We start from the raw sequence: 19,585 nt of genomic DNA, 5'->3' as shown, positions 1-19,585 counted from the left end.
GATCATCATATAGTCTTATCCCCAAACGAGGTCCACCCGTCTCTGGGAGGAGGAAAAACATGGGCCGGATGATCCCTACGTAACAAGTCCCTGCCCATTCTGCCGGTAAACGTTTGTAGGCAGTATGTCCGCAGATCCAGTAATGACCCCTTTTTGCCTTAGTGCCATAAGCAAATGGTCCAGCTTTCTCCCTTGGAAATTGAAAATGAGTTGTGTCCTTGTCGCCAAAAGGGCTAAAAAACTCAGTAGGGCTGTCGTTTATGCGGCCAGTGCAGTACCAGGCGCCAGAATCATTTTTCCACTCACACACTTGACTATAGGGGTAATAATTGGACTGTTGGAGGAAGGTTTCATTTTTGCTTGACCAGTATCCCTTAAATCCCCGACTGTGCCTGGCTTCATCAAGCCACATCCATATGCGGACACCTCTATCTTTATCAACTAGCTTACGGGTGAGTGTCCATTTGCACTTGCTTTCCCCAACATGGATCCCTCCCTCCTGGACACGGTTTAAACAATATTGCCTGACAGCCGGAAACTGAATTGGCCATGTTCTGCTATCACCCCAAGTAGAATTCGTGGTCTCACTGTAATTGCTCACGATCTGGGCTGGGGTGAGGGGTGTAGACATCCATGGCCAGCTCGATAACCCCAGGGGTCCACCACAGACCCAACAGTGACTCACATTAAAAGTTCAACTTACAGCCTTGGCTAACAACACAAACTCATTGTCCTTAAAGGGATCGTAGGGATCAGTGGGAGGTGGAGAAAGTGGTTTTCCATGGCTTCCATAGATGCATCCCCAAATTAGTATGACCAACAATAACGTGCGCATTCTGATTAAGTCACAATCTGTGTCCATTTTGCTTCCTCTGGAAGGTGTGTCCGGGTCAGTTGTTCCTTCCTGGAAAGTAAGAACAGAAACAAACTCGCTTCTCGGGTCAGAAGGAAGGAATAATCCACTTAGTGTGAATCTTATGGACCTTCCCACAAGCGTCTCTTGCCTTCCAAATATATTTCTTCCCCAGGGTGTCTAATACCAACGGTACTGCTCCCACAGTGGGGAGTTCAACCAGGACAGGTTGTCCGGGGAAATGGGATGGGTTGTTAGAGTGACCAGAGCCATGCGAGGTGGGCATAATTGTTGATGCCTGGGGGCAAAACGCTGTAATCTTTGGGCATCCATTTGTTCCCCAGCGGCTATTGACACTGGTCACTGCATCCCCCACCCGCTCGGCCCATCCTGATTTGTGTGGTTTCAGAAATCGCTTTAGTAAACCATTTGTTCTTTCCACAATCCCATTTGCTTGCGGGTAGTACGGTGTGTGGAACACCCATGAAATTCCCTCTTGGGCCACCCATTCTTGAACTATTTTAGCTGTGAAGTGTGAACCATTGTCCGACTGAATCGATTGTGGTTTAGGGAAGGTCCCAAACCATTCTTTCAGGGCCTTCACAGTATTCTCCCCTGTCGCCTTGGCACATGCCTTGGCCTGTACTAGTCCAGACACTATTTCAACACCCACCAGTATGTAACATTTTCCCTCTGATTTTCGAAACGGACCAATGTAATCAACCTGCCAGGCCTCCCACAAACCTTTTCCTTCTCAAGTGCAGGGGGTCATTTTCCAGGGGGTGTCTGTCCAAACAGACACAACACTGTTCACAAGAGGATATACATGTTTTGCATTCCTCCCTGGTAACTGGCCACCCTCAAGCTTGCGCCTCACGAAATAAATCATTTATCCCTGAATGTTTCCGTTTTATATGCAGCCATTCTAATAAATGTTCCAAATTTTCTGTTATTCGGGTGCTCTGCAGAGGAGCTAGTCGAGCTAGTTCGTCCACTTGAGCATTCCATCGGTTCACTGGGGTGTCACTTTGCTGGTGGGATGCAACCCATGCCACTGCAAACTTCCCACATTTAGCAATTGCAAGAATATCTTGCCGTTTTTCCTTTTGCCATATCGGTATCCTGTTAACCTCCCATTCATTCTGTTCCCAGAATGGCAGCCACTCTGTGCAGCCTTTAAAAACCGCATAGGAGTCAGTATAAATATATACAGGGGAAGCAGCTTGAGCCTCATGCTGGAATACACTCCACACTGCAGTTAGCTCTTCCACCTGCGCGCTGCCCTCCCCTTCAGTAATGATTTGTTCCTTAGTCCCGACCTGAAGTGCCACAGCTCGATACTTCCAAATCTTTCCTTCTCGCTTCGACGAAGCATCTGTAAACCATACGTTCTGTAACTGTTCAGAAAATGGGGGAGCTATTTGTATCACAAGAGCAAGCTGGGGCACATCCTTATCTAGGTCTGCCTCATCCTGTATATTCAACACTTTAGTAGCTCCTTCAGATACAGAAAAGATCTCACAATAATGCTCTATTTGGGCATACCATTTCCGTATGGAAGCTCTTTGAGCCACCCCGTCAGGGGCTGGGGTTCCTGTTAAAACTGCTTTGGTCACTTTAAATGGGCCCCAAAGGATTGTGGGCTGCTGTTGGATAGTTCGTTCAGCCTCTCTCAAAGCTAGACTAACTACAAATAGGCCCTTTTCCCAAGCTGTATACCTTTTTTCAGCATCCTTGAAACTACGTGAATAGAATCCGATGGGCCAGATGGGCCCCTCTGGTCCCTTCTGCCACAAACGAATTGAGAGCCCAGTTCGGGCAAACCCCCATTCGATTTGGACTGGGTCTGTCGGATGGATAGGTCCAAGGGCTTGGTATGCATTTGCCTCAAACACCAACAGTCGTAACGCCTCATCGTGGACCTGGGTCCATTCCCATTGGGCCTTTTTCCGCAGTAAATCATACAAAGGTCTAGCAATAATCAAAAAGTTAGGGATATGTTTTCTCCAGAATACGAGCAGTGCTAATGCATGTTGCAGATCTTTCTTTGATTCTGGCATTTTAATTAGGTTGAGGGAGGACAGAGTATCGGGGGGATACAAGTCATTCCCCCCCTCCACCAGATTCCCAAAAATTTCACTTCACTAGAAGGGGCTTCTATCTTTTCAGGTGGAATCGTCAATCCTATATGTTCTAAATGGGTGATAATGTCCCGCTGCACCTCCTTAACTTGCTCTATCTGACTCCCTCCCACAAGCACATCATCTATATACTGATAAATCTTCACCCCCGCTTGTATGGGGATTGCTTCCAATTCCTGCGCTAGAGCATGGTGAGCTAACGTGGGAGAGTGCTTATAGCCCTGGGGAAGCCGTGTGAAAGTGCACTGCTGTCCTTCCCAGGTGAAAGCAAAACGGCTCTGATCTTCAGGTTGAAGGAGAACCATAAAGAACATGTCCTTAACATCAATAGTTGCCAGAATCGGGTGCGCGTGCTCCTGAATGGTGCTAATGAGCTCGGCAATGTTGGGCACAGCAGCAGTTAACGGTCCCGTATTAGCATTCAAACGGCGGTAATCGACCGTTAACCGCCACTTTCCATTAGGTTTTCGCACCGGCCAGACCGGGGAATTGTAAGGCGAGTGGGTGGGAACCACCACTCCTTGTTCCCGCAGCTTTGCCGGCACCGGGGCTGTGCCTGCCCTGGCTCCCAGCGGCAGCGGGTACGGTTTCACATTCGTTAATTTAGAAGGGGGGAGGGCAGGCGCCGCTTGTAGCAGACGCACCTCCGCGCTGGGGATTTGAGCCAATTGTCTAATTTGGGGGGCACCGAAGGACCACGAATTTCCCTGGGTATCACGCCACTGTTTACCCTTTAAAACATCCATGCCTAAAAGGTTCATTTGGAAAGGTCCCACAGCTACCATGGTGTCCACGGGGTCTTCCTCCCCCGGTAGCCATAATGTCACCGGAGTCATGGGCACTGTTTGAGTTTTCCCCAAGGCGTTTAAAACTATCAGGCTTTTGGACGGGACCAAAATTCCACACCGTTCCGCCTCGACACGGCTTAGCGCAGTAATTTGTGCTCCAGTGTCAACCAAAAAGGTTGCCGGTCTCCTCTTTGGTCCTACCGCCACCGTAATCAATAAATCCCCTTTGTTATTGCAGGTGAGCTGTCTTACAAACATCCACCCTCCGCCTCCCCCCTCACCCTGGTGGAGCGGAGGATTTAGTTTCCCACCAGCACCTTCCCTATTTCGTTCCCCCCCCACATCCACCAAGGGTGGGCACTAGGACCTGGCGCAAAAGCGATTCCTCGCCCTGACCATCTCTGCACAAGCTGTTCCAGCTTCTTGGTCGGGAGTCCATCCATGAGGTCCCCGGGAATGCCCTTCTGAAGCCCTAACTGCCAGAGTGCCTGCCGATTTAGGGGCTTTTCTTTCGCGGCCAGATCCGGGCTTCTCCCCGAGAAAAACGACTGCCCACTCCCTCGCTCTGCGGCTCGCACGGCTCTGGTTTCAGCCCTTTGATATGGCCGGTTAACAAGTCCGTATTTCCTCCCATAGTTAATCAGCTCTTGGGCTATCTCCCCCCACGTCCACGCTTTCCTCCCCGGCCACCGACGGTCGGGGGCCGCCCCCCCCTCCAGGGCAGCCGCGGTTCTCTCTTCGCTGGGGCTGTTTTGAATTCTCCCCTGCAGCTGGATCCCTATGGGTTTCAGGGAATCGGGAAGCCCCCGTATTAAGGGAGTCATTCTTTCGGGGTCTGCCGGCAGCAGCATCGGGGAGCTCAGATCAGGCTTGAGCTCCCGATCATAGATCATCTGAAGACAAGCCGCTTTCTGCACACTTTCCAGCAACTGATCCGTTGTGCCCATTATGGCCAGGGGATCCCCCCTCTCCAGCGGGTTCAACCCCCCCGCCCAGTACGCAGCCCTCAGTCAGCGACCACGGGGCTCGGCAATCGCCGGTGGTTAAGAACACACCCGGGCCCCAGTACCCTTCCGCTTCCCTTTCCGACAACAAGATCCCGCCCCCCCCCGACAGGGGCACCCTCCAGACATATTCGGTCTCCGATTCTCTCGCGGTTCTCGCAAAATCTTTTCGCAGCTTTGCCAATTCGGTTGTCGCAAAAGGGATTTCTTTAGTAATGACCTGGGGACGATTATCACCGTCGTCTTCATATACGAATTCCGTTTTAACCAACGGGTACATGTGGGGGGGGGCTGCCTGCGGTCTCTTTTGCTCCCTTCAAGTCACCCTGGGGATAGATCGATTGCATCCCTTTCTCTGCCCGCGCTACTTCTGTTTCCGCCAGAGTGTGGGTCCCTCAGGAGCTGATTCCTTAACTCCTCCTTCAATATTACGTTTTGGCACCTCTCCTCCTCCAGCAGCCGCTTACTTTCCCGCAACTGTTCTCGCAGAGTTTCTACCGCCGCTTGCAGAGAATCTACCACCGCCTCAGCCTGACCAGACCTCTGGTTCCTTTCCTCCACCGCAGCAGCCAAACTCGCTCCCAACACCGCACAGATGATCGCTTTTCCCTTCCCCCTCTTAACTCTGGCTTCTTTTTGCAACACTTTCATTCTGTCTGCCACACTCTGTAACCGAAACCAATGGTCCCTCGCCCAGCCTTGCGCTTAGAGAGAGGGACTAGCTCGGTGAGCCTCTAGAAAGTCATATAGCCTCTGTTTCCTCAGCCCGCACGGACACACAATCACACGTGTCGGCTGCCTGCGGGGCAGCCACTTTCCTACAAAGGGGATGTCGTCCCGGGAGGGCCACGCTTTGAAATCCGAGCTTCCCCTATACGCTCCCGGGAGGCCAAAACATAATCTAAAGCACAAAATTCCCACAAAGTTCCTACAAAAATTCCTACAAAGGGGATATCGTCCTGAGAGGGTCACACCTTAAAATCCAAGTTTCCCCTATGCACTCCCAGGAGGCCAAACCATAAACTAATATACAAAGTTCCCACAAAGTTCCTTCCTACAAAGGGGATATGTTCCCGAGAGGGTCACACCTTAAAGTCCAAGTTTCCCCTATTCCCTCCCAGGAGGCGAAACCATACACTAATACACAAGTCCGTCATAAGAGCAGTACAAAAGGAAACGAGAAACCGCCATTCACGCCTTCCTCACACTTCGTTCGCCCTCATTCACAGGCAATCACAGAGCGCACCACAGGAAGGAGGCACGGCACTCTCGTCTCCAGGAATCCTGTCCGTGACGCCAATAAAAATGTCCCGATCCGATATCGGGGAGGTTGCGATGCGATCCCAGGAGACGAGATTAAGATGCAAACGCAGTCATATGCCGTGCCACCTTGTAAACTTTATTTTCGGTGAACCGGGAATCGGAGGTCTGGCGGGGACGGCAGCGGGGGGGGGGGGGGGGGGGGTGCGGAGAAGACGAGACAGGAAAAAAAAAAAGGGTAAAGTCGGAAAAACCCCAGCGGGCGAGGAAAAGAAGTGCGGGGGGGGGGGCGAGGATCAGTTACCACCACCACGGATTCGACGATGTCCAGCGATGTCCAGTCGGCTCAGTCTCTGTGCAGGCGTGGAGCCTCGCGAGAGTAGAGCCCAGCAGCCACGCGGTGAAGATGTGAGCAAGAGAGCGGCGAGGACCACGTGCTGCCCTTTTATAGGGGCCTTTGCGCATGCGCAGAGCATGTCCGCATACATGCAGTTCCTGCCATGCCTGCTGCCTCCTTAGACATGTCTGTTCTTGCCCGTCCACGGGCTACTCTGTGCGCAAGCGCTTTCCTGCAGGTCGTTGTGGCGGTTTCTTTCCAGAGGCCAGCAAGAGACGACAATGACAATGTCGAGACAAAACCAGTTTGTAGCAGTCTTCTACACTGACCCACCAGATTCTGCCTGTTTCTTTCCATTCTCCTCCGCATCCCAGTGGGGGGAGGGGCGGCCGCGTGGCACTTTTGTTGCCGGCCACAGCTAAACTATAACATTAAATTTGGTGCCAAGTGTGGGGCCGGGATAATGGCAGGGCTGAGCAGAGGGTGTTAAAACAGCTTTCTTAGATTTTGTTATACGCATTTATTTTGTTAGTTAAATAGTCGCCAGTAAAAAATGTTTCTGACTTTGATCAAGTGGCTCTGGTATTTCAACCTGTATTTGCTGTACGTGTTCGCTGCCGTGCTGTTCATTACCTCGGGGAAAAGGATCAGGATGACGATTTTGCTGTACTGTGTGATATTGACTTATGCCATGGTAACATCACTGTGCATGAAATTAGGCTTGTATTTGCATGCGGCACTGCGGTCATTTCCATACCTCGGATCCTATGTCTTAGAATTTGTTAATAATCAAACCCAATCTGTGGGGAAAACGGGAGGGGATGCTTTCCCCCACTCTTTTGCCCCCCCCTCTCTCCTTCAGGCTATTCCTAACAGCTTTTGAGAATTTTGAGTACCTGTGGGATACTCAGGCTAGCACTCTTCTTTTGTTATGCCTCCTGAATGGTTTTCAGGTTTTGCTTAGGGTTAAACAAGTGGTTAAGAACATCATGCAGACACCTGCCCCGGGGCTGGATAGCTGTGAGTGGCTGGGTGTGTGGGACAGCATGGGCAGGTGTCTAGGGCAGTGGGCACCCCCGATGTTTTTGAAACTCACCCCTGAGCAAGTGTAGAATCCCAACAAACTAGTAATATATATGCAAAAAGTGTGCTGCCACCCTGGGAACTCCAGAGAGACACAAATCACAGCAACGTGCTGGGGTCTGGCCCACGCCTACCGAGCCCTGTTCAACCTGATTCAGTGCCCTAAAGTGGAAGGGGGGGAAAACGAAGTGGCAGGTGCTGCGACTGGCGCTGCCCCTGAGCCAGCCCTGCAGCCCCTCCAGCCCAGCAGGCAGTCACAGCACGCCCAGCCGGCACCACTGCTGCCACTGCCACAATCGCAGAGGCGGCCCCGGTTTCCCCGGCAGGCACGGCAGCTGCTCCAGCCCCAGCTCCAGCAGCAGACATTGCGGCTGACCCCAATGACCAACCTGTGCCAGTAGCAGTCGCCCCCGTAAAACTAAAGAAAGATGCAAAGAGAGCAGATCGCTCCAGGAGGGATGACAATGAGCCAGGGTCATAGCGGGAGACAGAGACAGAGATCATCACCCGGTCCCTGTCCCTGAGTGAGCTGCGAGACATGCGGAAAGATTTCAGCCGCCATCCAGGCGAGCACATTGTCACCTGGCTGCTGCGGTGCTGGGATAACAAGGCCAACAGCTAGGAACTAGAAGGCAAGGAAGCCAAGCAGCTGGGATCCCTGGCCAGGGATGGGGGCATTAACAAGGTCATTGGGAAAAGGGAACAAGTCCTCAGCCTCTGGAGGAGAATTCTGTCAGACGTGGGGGAGAGGTGCCCCTTCAGTGACAATTTTGTATGCTATCCTGGCAAGTGGACCAATATAGAAAGGGGTATTCAGTACTTGAGGGAATTAGCTGTGCGGGAGCTGGTTTACTATGAACCAGACGATGAGCAGTTACCCACAGACCCAGATGAAGTCCAGTGCACAGCATCTATGTGGAGGAAGTTTGTGCGGAGCACGCCATCCTCATATGCCAACTCACTGGCAGTTGTAAACTGGAAAGGTAAAGAGGCACCAACAGTGAATGAGGCGGCTGTCAGACTCCGCCAATATGAGGAAAGTCCCTCTTCCTCCCTCGTCTTAGCTGTGGAGAAACTGGACCAGAGGTCCAGCAAATCAAAGAGAATATGTCCTACTCCCCACCTGTACGGGCCAGCATCTCAGCCATTAGGGGGAAGCGTTCCTCTGCTCAGGAGAGAGGATACAGAGGCTACACACCACGGGACACCCTGTGGTTTTACCTGCGTGACCACGGAGAGAACATGAGGAAGTGGGATGGAAAACCCGCCTCAAGTCTAGAGGCACGAGTACATGAGTTGCGAGGTAAAACAATCACAAAAGGGGATTCTGTTAGGAAAAATGCTGCTCCAGATTCCAGCAGTCAGCTCTCCAGACCAGGTAGACAGTTTGATCTTGATTCCGATCCTCTGGAAGGGACCTCCAAGTCATTCTTACAGCAGATGAGCAGCAAATTCTCTGACCAGTATTAGAGGGGCCCTGCCTCCAGCCAGGTGGAGGAAAGGGACAACCGCGTTTATTGGATGGTGTGGATTCGATGGCCTGGCACGTCAGATCCACAAGAGTATAAAGCTCTAGTGGATACTGGTGCAGAGTGTACTTTAATGCCATCAGAGTTCAAAGGGTCAGAGTCCATTTGCATTTCGGGAGTAACAGGGGGGTCCCAAGAGCTGAGTGTATTGGAGGCTGAAGTGAGCCTCACTGGGCAGGAGTGGCAGAAGCAGCCCATTGTAACTGGCCCCGAGGCTCCGTGCATCCTTGGTATAGGCTATCTTAGGAGAGGGTATTTCAAGGACCCAAAGGGGTATCGGTGGGCTTTTGGCATAGCTGCTGTGGAGACGGAAGAAATTAAAGAGCTGTCCATTTTGCCTGGTCTCTCGGAGGATCCTTCCGTTGTGGGGTTGCTGAGGGTTGAAGAACAACAGGTGCCAATCGCGACCACAACAGTGCACCGGCGACAGTATCGTACCAACCGAGACTCCCTTCTCCCCATTCATCAGCTGATCTGCCAGCTGGAGAGTCAAGGAGTCATCACCAAAACTCGCTCACCCTTTAATAGTCCCATATGGCCAGTGAGAAAATCTACTGGAGAGTGGAGACTGACAATAGACTACCGTGGCCTGAATGAAGTCGCACCACCACTGAGTGCTGCCGTGCCAGACATGCTAGAACTTCAATATCAGCTGGAGTCAAAGGCAGCCAAGTGGTATTCTACAATTGACATGGCTAATGCATTCTTCTCCATCCCTTTGGCAGCAGAGTGCAGGCCACAGTTTGCTTTCACCTGGAGGGGCATCCAGTACACCTGGAATCGACTGCCCCAGGGGTGGAAACACAGTCCCACCATTTGCCATGGACTAATCCAGACTGCACTGGAAAAGGGTGAAGCTCCAGAACATCTGCAGTACATCGATGACATCATTGTATGGGGTGACACAGCGGAGGAGGTTTTTGAGAAAGGGGAGAAAATAGTTCAGATCCTTCTGAAAGCCGGTTTCGCCATTAAGTGAAGGGACCTGCGCAAGAGATTCAGTTTTTGGGAATAAAATGGCAGGATGGGCGCCGTCAAATCCCAATGGATGTCATCAACAAAATAGCAGCTATGTCTCCACCAACCAGCAAAAAGGAAGCACAGGCCTTCTTAGGTGTTGTGGGTTTTTGGAGGATGCGCATCCCAAGTTACAGCGAGATTGTAAGTCCTCTGTACCATGTGACCCAGAAGAAGAATGATTTTGAATGGGGCCCTGAGCTACAACAGGCATTTAAACAAATTAAACAGGAGATAGTTCATGCCGTAGCCCTTGGTCCAGTCCGGTCAGGGCAAGATGTTAAAAACGTGCTCTACACCGCAGCCGGGGAGAATGGCCCAACCTGGAGTCTCTGGCAGAAAGCACCAGGGGAGACTCGAGGTCGACCCCTGGGGTTCTGGAGCCGGGGATACAAAGGACCCGAGGCCCGCTATACACCCACTGAAAAAGAGATTCTGGCAGCATATGAAGGCGTTCGAGCTGCTTCAGAAGTGGTCGGCACTGAAGCACAGCTCCTCCTAGCTCCACGATTGCCGGTCCTGGGCTGGATGTTCAAAGAAAGAGTCGCCTCTACGCATCATGCCACCGATGTTAGGTGGAGTAAGTGGGTCGCTCTGATCACCCAGCGTGCCCGAATGGGAAACTCCAGTCGCCCAGGAATTCTGGAGGTAATCATGGACTGGCCAGAAGGCAAGGTTTCTGGAGTATCGGCAGAGGAGGAGGTGACATGTCCTGAAGAGGCCCCACTGTATAACCAGCTGCCAGAAGATAAGAAACAGTATGTCCTGTTCACGGACGGGTCCTGTCGCATTGTGGGGAAGCAGCAGAGGTGGAAGGCTGCTGTATGGAGCCCTACACGACAAGTCGCAGAAACTGCCGAGGGAGAAGGTGAGTCCAGCCAGTCTGCAGAGGTGAAAGCCATCCAGCTGGCTTTAGACATTGCCAGTCGAGAGAAGTGGCCAGTGCTCTATCTTTACACCGATTCCTGGATGGTGGCCAATGCCTTGTGGGGGTGGCTGCAGCAATAGAGGAAAAACAACTGGCAGCGCAGAGGCAAACCTATCTGGGCTGCCCCATTGTGGCAAGATATTGCTGCCCATCTGGAGCAGTTGGCTGTAAAAGTGCGTCACATGGACGCCCACGTCCCTAAGAGTCGGGCCACTGAGGAACATCAAAACAACCACCAGGTGGATCAGGCTGCCAAGATTGAAGTGGCTCAGGTGGATCTGGACTGGCAACATAAGGGTGAACTGTTTATAGCTCGGTGGGCCCATGACACCTCGGGCCACCAAGGAAGAGATGCGACATACAGATGGGCTCGTGACTGAGGGGTGGACTTGACCATGGACACCATCGCACAGGTTATCCATGAATGTGAAACATGCGCTGCAATCAAGCAAGCCAAGCGGGTAAAGCCTCAGTGGTACGGACGACCATGGCGAAAATATAAATATGGGGAGGCTTGGCAGATTGACTACATCACACTGCCACAAACCCACCAAGGCAAGCGCTATGTGCTCACAATGGTGGAGGCCACCACCAAATGGCTGGAAACCTACCCTGTGTCCCATGCCACTGCCCGGAATACCATCCTGGGCCTGGAAAAACAAGTCCTGTGGCGACATGGCACTCCCGAAAGAATCGAGTCGGACAACGGGACTCACTTTCGCAACAGCCTCATAGACACCTGGGCCAAAGAACACGGTACTGAGTGGGTGTATCACATCCCCTAACATGCACCAGGCTCTGGAAAAATCGAACAGTACAATGGGCTGCTAAAAACCACTTTGAGAGCAATGGGGGGTGGGACTTTCAAAAACTGGAATACTCATTTAACAAAGGCCACCTGGTTGGTTAACACCAGAGGATCCACCAACCGGGCTGGTCCTGCCCAGTCAAAACGTCATTCCCCCTTAGAAGGGGATAAAGTCCCTGTAGTGCACATGCGGAACATGTTAGGGAAGACAGTTTGGGTTAATCCTGTCTCGGGCAAAGGCAAGCCCGTCCGCGGCATTGCTTGACTCAAGGACCTGGGTGCACCTGGTGGGTAATGCGAAAGGATGGTGAAGTCTGATGTGTACCTCATGGGGATTTGATTTTGGGTGAGAATAGTCCATAAATAAATAAATTGTATAAAGTTAGTTGTTAAATAACCCTGTCACTGTCTATTATCACTGTTATAATTGTTATATGTTATACCTGTAGTATTGTAGTAAGAATCGTCCAGATTAAAGAAGGATGGACTTTTTGATGAAAACCTAGCAGAGCACAGCGATGATGGGACTGGACCTGGTTTTCAACAACTGGCACCCAGCAACTTCATCAAGATCGACATCTCCATCCTGCAGACTGTGGGCACAGGCTGCACCAGATACACCAGCCATGAGCTCTGGCTGCAGCAAGCGACTGCCCATCACCACACATCACCTCTCCTGCCATGGAAGTCTGTTACGACAGATGGAGCCTGAAGTCATGGATTAAATGAACTCAACAGACACTTTAGAGTGATGATCCATAGACTAAGGGAATTGTAGATATTGTAGACAGGAGAAGTGGTGGTGATCAACTGGAAAATGAGGGACCTGGGCATGACGTACATGATCTAGAATAAGGGGTGGATAATGTCCTGGGTTTGGCCAGGACAGGGTTAATTTTCACCAGAATCCAGGAAGGGACACAGCCGGGGGAGCTGACCCAACCTGGCCAAACAGAGCAGGATATTCCATACCATGTGCCGTCATGCTGGGTTCTGGCTGGGGGGAGCGGGGGCGGCGGGAAGTCGCTCACAACTCAGGAGCGCGCGACAGCGGCGATTGGTGAGAGCTGCTCTCTGCGTTCTACTGTTTTGTTTTGTGTATTCTCCTTGTCTGTATCGTTGCTGTTCTTACTGTTCCCTTTGTTTGCTGTTCTGTTAAACTGCCCTTATCCCGACCCACCAGTTTCTGCCTGTTTTTTTCCATTCTCCTCCACACCCCAGCAGGGGGAGGGGCGGCCGCGTGGCGCTTTTGTTGCCGGCCGCAGCTAAACTATAACACTTTATCACAGATTTATTAAATTGTATTTCAGTTTTAGCTATGGGAAGATCATTCCATGCTGGTTGTGGCAATGATTCTAAACGTTCTTGCAGATGGTCAGATCTGTCCTCTTCTGGTGGCAAATTAATAGCTTTCATAAGCTATCCTGTCAGTAAGTAATCCACATGTAAATTTATTTGTACGTCCGTGTGGAAACAAAGATCCAGAGGAATACTACTGGCAAATATTAGGCCTCTAGAACAGTAGAGAAGTTATCTTAGGCTGGTTTTATAGTCAGGAGAGAGAAAGACCTCCAGAAGGCACCATCAAAGATCTGAATTTACATAGAGTGATTCAGAGGAAATGCCCAAGACCACTTATACTTGACTCAGGTTTGCAGGGATGAAATGAGGTCTTAGTCTTTCCAAAAACAAGCTTAGCAATGTCCAAAATCTGGACCAGACACTCCTCATTGTAATATTCTTTCTTCTCTATACTTCGGTCCTAAAGATATGCCGGAAGTATATCTGTTTTGTTTTTATGGGTGTTACTGACCTCTGTGTTAGCATCTAAATACCCAGCACTGTGCTTTCTCCAAGATAACTTGCATACCTGATCTAGTTCTTCCATAGGCATATTTTCTGCTGGTTATAAACACACTACAGAAAGTGGCAAAGAAGAATCCAAGGAAGTAAGCAGGATCTCACTGCAAAATGAAAAACAAAAGACCATCAAAAATTTAAAGCACTCTTCAGAAGGAAAGAGCTGTTACTGAGGATCACGGAAAGGAGGACGGGTAAGAAGGGAATGAGATGAAGGTGCACTTCATCTGCATTATTGAAGGGATAGAGTTTCATCAGAGGAATGAAAAGTAGAGAACTGGGAGTCAGGACCAAGTCTCTACTGAAAATGAAAGCAGTGGAGCAGTAGCTTGATTTGCAGCAAGGGAGTTTCAGGGCCAGGAGACCCTTTTCCTCTCCTAGGTGTTCAGCTGTCTGAGCTCAAGGTTAGCTGTCTGATGTGGGACTGCTGTCTAACCTTGATTGAGACTGTTGTGAAGAGGGAATGGTTTAATAAAGAGCTATAACAAGCCTCTGGAGGCTTATATTTATGTTTTGCTCAGGAGTTGCATCTAAGTTGAGACTCCTACCCTTGGTCCCTGCCTGCTAGTATTCCAAACTAGTATCCTTACTGTCCTCCAGGCTTTGTTTCTGTCCGTTGCAGAAATCATTCGGCTCCATTTATTTGATGGGGGAAATTGCTGTTAATGAGTTAGTCTAATTCTGCCTATGCTCTAGCACAAACTGAACCCTTTGTTTTTCGTTATATATATGGTGAGAATGCAGGTTAAAGGAGACAGAAAGTCTTTGCACTAATGAAAATGGGACACACTTCAGACTGGCCTCTTCTCTAACAGCTTTTCTATTCCTAGTGAATCAATTCCCGTTTTCTCTTTGCAAAATAAGCTAAAATTCTGCAGCAAAACCTGAAATATAATAAATTTTCTTTATGGAATGATGGCCCTTCTCTGGCTGAAAGGGTTTTCAGGCTAATAGATGAAGAATGCGTTTTTCAAGCTACCATGATAGTGGCAGGCAGGTGCAGTAATAGCAGAATTCACTTAAAGGGACAGTACAAAGACCACATTTCATTTTGTTTTACTTCGTGCAGCCTGCAGTGCTTTCTTGGAAATGACCCAAAAACTGATTTTTCACAAAGATTTCACAAATTAAAAATACCTGAATAATTTTTTATGATTACTTTTCATAATTAAAATATTTTTTTCAAATAGTTCTGTGACCAACATCACAAAAAACAGATCGGTTAACTGATGAACAGCTGCTCTCCATTTGCAGCACTTCCCTACGGGTAGCACTAGAGGCAGGAAAACATGTCCAAGTCCCACCTCAAACATAAAACTGTGACTCACCTCAGTAACTCTGATATTAACACCAACAGAAGTAAGTATTCCATAAGCAAACTCTGTAGATATGGCACGAAGTAGATGAGGAAGTGTCCTGGCTTCCTTCTATTAAAAAAAATAAAAATCTTAAAGTAATACACCTCAATCATTTATGTCCAATAACTGCCATTTCTTACAATGACAGTGTTTCTGTGGAAACTACAGGTTAAGCCTGTGGAGAACATCATTACCTCAGTCTGAGCCCATGGAATTTTGTCCAGAACCTATAGACCCTGTATGATCTTCATGATTTACATCCCTTTTTGTCACTTTCAAGCCACCAAGAGCTTGTGTGTATAGGCCTCAGGATTCCTCTAAATGAAGTTTCCTGAATGAGAACAGCAGGGGTAGCAGAGAGAGGATTGCTGTGCTTTAGTTTCACAGGAAACACTTTTCAGTGGCACTCAAAACATTCCAAAATATCAAAAATATTCCCATCTCAAACTAGAGTGAACTCTAACTGTTGCAAAACTGTCCAAGACTGAAAAGATATTTTTTCAAATGTTTTGGGGCTGTGGAAAAAAATTTATTTCAACAATCTCAAAATACATAATTTTAATCACAAAAATTTTAAGAGATGCTAAGTTTTCTTTGTTTTCTTAACAAAAGTAATTTTAAACTGGAAAATTGTGTTTTTTAAAAAAATCTAAAGAAGATACTGAAACTAGTTACGAAATCCTTTCCAAAACAACTGTTGGGTTAAAAAAATCACTGATAGCAGTCTTATGCCCCAAGAAGCCTTGCTTCAATAAATCAATAGTTATAACAAAAAAAAAGTTCTTACAAAAATCTGACCAGCTATATTCCCTATTACTGCAGCTGAAACATGCTCAACTGCCATGTAATTTGCTTTTTACATCCCACTCAACCTATTTTCATTTTCAAAGTCCTGATCATTGACCTCTATATAGGAACAGTTTCATTTTCCTTTTCTTCTTTATACCAGATACATCCAGCACCTCTTCTAGCATCCCAAGTTTATACTGAAAAATATATCCATATATGAACAGATGTAAGTTCTCCAGCACTTTCTAAAAGGAAACCTTCTCCCTCTTTCTTTCTCATTATATAGCAAGTATAAAAATTCAAAGCTCCAGCTGCTCTTTGCCCTGAGGATTTTCATCCTATACCATTTAACTTTTCCTGACATCTTCCTTCCCTGCCTTTTATATTACAAATTTCCCGTAAGCAATGAGAGCCTGTATTTGCATCTTTGACAGCAAAGGGGAGACTGACGGATGGAAGCCATGCTCTCTTTGAATAATGCAAGAAGTTGTAACACTGTCAGTAATCAGGAGTCCAAAATAATAGGTCCTTATTGATACAATTTAAAAATACGCAGTTTACTGTCTCGGTCACCAACAAACAAGTTCATAACTAGTGCCTCAGTAGTAAGGCTGACTTCCATCCATGTCAGTGACAGCTGACAACAGGAGACTAACCTCTCTTAAAAATACTTCCCAATCACTTTTTTCTCTAATTAAATCAGCACAGTGTTCAACCACACATAAGTACAGGAAAAGGGCTCTAGTTTATGACATTTCAGAGCAAGCAATGGGCTCCAGTTTTACTCTTCACTGCTCTGGGGGAAGTCGGAGTCCATTAGAGTTGTCTGCATTACCTAATTCCAGTCAAGACCCTGTTCTCTTTTACATTTTTATTGTTTTTTTCCAGTGGTGCCCTGTAATCGATGGCCTTGCTGGACTTGTCAATGCAAGACAGAAGATATGCTCAGACTCAGGCGCCAAGAGCCAAAGAGTTAACAAAGGGAGCAATTGACTTGTGCCTTATTTCATCAGGCAGAAATAAGAAGGGATATCCCATCACTGTAAATCAAGTGATCTGTGGGGTGCAACAGAGGCCGCACAGCCAGAGATTGCTTCAGATAAAGAACAGATGGCCCCCAGAAGTGCATACCAAGATGCTCACTCCATAGGTGTGTCAAACTGCTGAGTCCCACTTGTGACGACATGACATTCCATGCCAAGAGCCAATCAATACACAACAATTGACTTAGTCCCACCTCACAAAAAGATTTTCCAAACATATAAAAATTGGCACTTGAAAACTCTCTTTGGGAGGAGGAGCCAAGTGAGAAGCTTACCTGATGGATGGGTCGATGGGCCTGAACCTCTCTTCCCAAGAAGGGACACCTTTTTGGTCAGAGTTGCGCCTCTGACTTGGTCAGGTGTATCCCCGGGAACATATTGCTAACTAAAGTGCTAAACCATTACTTTGAGATCAATTTTTGTAGATAGTGCATTTATCAATGGCAATCCTGAATCTGTGATACCTGTCGCTTTAATAAATTACCTATTGCTCAACTTTGCGAAACTGTTTCAGTGAAAGTCCTTGGAAGGGCTCTGACAGGCAAGCTGAATCTGATAAGTGGTTACACACTTAACCCTTTAGACATAAACCATTGACCGAGTCTGGGACTACGAGTAGATCCAGCCTCACCTAGACTCCTCTCTGAGAGAGAGTTTAGAACGCAAGGGGGTCTGCTCTGAACCTCGTGACTCAACAGGAGAGCTCTCCTTTTGTCGCTTATCAGACTCCCTTGCTTTTTTTAATGCAACATGCCCACAGATATTAACAGGAAAGAAATGGTGATAGAATGGTAAATCTTACAGGCTTAAATTACGCACATGCATGAAACTATCTGAATCCTACAGTACTGACACCACTGGACAAGGATGTCATCCTCAGGATTTTATCTCTGTGTCTTACTCAGTGCCTGTCATTTTATTTGGTACATTATTTGCCACATTAAAAGAAGTCAGAAGGGACTTGGAAGATATTCAAAAGGTGAAAAATTGGTTGGTCTCAGTTGTACTTTTAATTATGCTTATAAATTGATACAACTTATACCATTAGAGAGGTTTTATTAACATACAGATTTGGAAATGCAGTTTCAGTGACATAATTTAGTACTTAGTGAGTTATAAGCTTTCGTTAATGGAATTTGTGGAAAATCCTGTCAGAATTCGAAAGAAAGAGGCAAAGGTACGAAAAGGGCAAAATTCTTGATAATGTGGTTAATTTTGTATAGAGATTTAGGCACTTCAACAGCCAATGAGATTTGCATACATGCTAATAGTTAACTGTGCTCAAGTTCAGAGTTGCATGGAAGATTTCATCTGTAATTAAAGTTTAAAACAATAACAAAGCCATCTACTGTTACCACAAGAAAGAAGGCAATCTAGTCACAAATGAATTTCTGCCACCTACTCAAGGTACTCTGCAGAAAAACAGCCAGGGAGAATACCCTATGTACTTTTACATATCTTTGGCTCAATGTGGTACTGGAATATGTGAGACAATATGCCTACACGTCAGACTTAAGCACATTATAGGCAGACATACTATGTGGTACCAGTTGCCATACAGCCATAGCAAAACAAAGTTCACCATGAGATTTGCTGAACCCTATATTCACTGAGCTACAGAGCAGCTAATTAAAGCCTGCTTCCATGTCTTCCTACAACATTGCCATTGACAGTGCAGTCAGATCGTAAGTTATAGTGGCATTTCTAATGCTGTCTTTGGTTGGTGCACGCCACTTGCACTGAACAAATCGTTCCCCAGCCACAGTCATGGTTTCTACGGCCATAACTTATCACTTCAGCTTTGTTATCTGATATACAAAGACTGACACAGCAGCGGAAACACCATCTTAATATCATCTTCCATTGCAAACTACCAGTATTAACAATTGAAAATTTCTGCACTGCGGCTTCAAGAACTTTCTCCATTTTAACTGCTTCCCTGATATATAGCAGCTTGAGGTAGGTAGAGATATGCAAAATAACTATAGACAGTTGGCTAAAGCTGTTTTGCATTTTCAAAGGAATATGAAAAATAATCAAGTTTCCTTTAATTTCTAAGAAAGTAGTGTGGATGAAATCACCAAGGGCGTATTTTTTCTCCTATAGGAAACCAAACAGTTGGGAAATTAAAGTGATATCTCTTGTTGAGTGCATGATAGAAGTGGAGATACAGGACTTATTTCAAATCTTAAGAGTTTGTCAAAGTTGCCCCAAACTGATCCATATTCATTTTGAAACAATGACTGTATATATACATAAGGGAAAATCCTTAGAATAACAGGATAGAAAAACGCAAATAAAGGCAAAATAAAATTTCATACAACCATACTCATGGGGACTATCTACCTGTAGTACGGGACTTTGCATGTTCTTCATCTGAAATTGTAGAAAAGAAATGTTCAGAAATACCCTTACAGCTGTCTTCTACCCTCTCTGCAGTGCTTTTATGTTGGTGAAGCTATGGTTTAATATAAAGGCATTCTCTTAGAAGTCTGGAATTCTGACTTATCTTAGTCACCTGTGTTGCGCCTGGAGATACCAACTCAGACTAATTCTTCATGGGTCTTAAAAGATTCTTCAGTGCTTAGTGGAGATCAAAGCCACCATTGGTACTGATAGCCTCATTCCAAGGTGAAGGGAGAGGTAGCGATGCACCTTTCTCTAACATGACACTGTAGATCACCACCTCCCGCTCCCACCTTTCAGCAACATTGGAGGTAAGTGTCCCTGCATGTCTCCAGTCATTCCAACTTTCCTGTATTCGTGTGACATCTCAACACATTCTGC

At 47.5% G+C, this 19,585-nt stretch overlaps 1 protein-coding gene across 1 annotated transcript; it reads right to left on the bottom strand.

Annotated features, from left to right (window-relative positions):
• Window positions 1-1,713: 1,713 nt before the first annotated feature.
• Window positions 1,714-18,582, bottom strand: LOC142362043 (uncharacterized). The gene is given in 7 exon segments (XM_075427149.1): window positions 1,714-1,995; window positions 2,242-2,824; window positions 4,125-4,790; window positions 4,792-5,085; window positions 5,087-5,163; window positions 5,165-5,687; window positions 18,455-18,582. Coding segments are annotated over 7 exon segments (2,553 nt in total).
• Window positions 18,583-19,585: the final 1,003 nt, after the last annotated feature.

Source organism: Opisthocomus hoazin, chromosome 7 (genome assembly GCF_030867145.1).
Source record: "Opisthocomus hoazin isolate bOpiHoa1 chromosome 7, bOpiHoa1.hap1, whole genome shotgun sequence".
Classification (NCBI taxonomy): Eukaryota; Metazoa; Chordata; class Aves; order Opisthocomiformes; family Opisthocomidae; genus Opisthocomus; species Opisthocomus hoazin.
The sequence above is the reverse complement of the archived record's forward strand: the minus strand, read 5'-3'. Positions and strand labels throughout refer to the sequence as shown.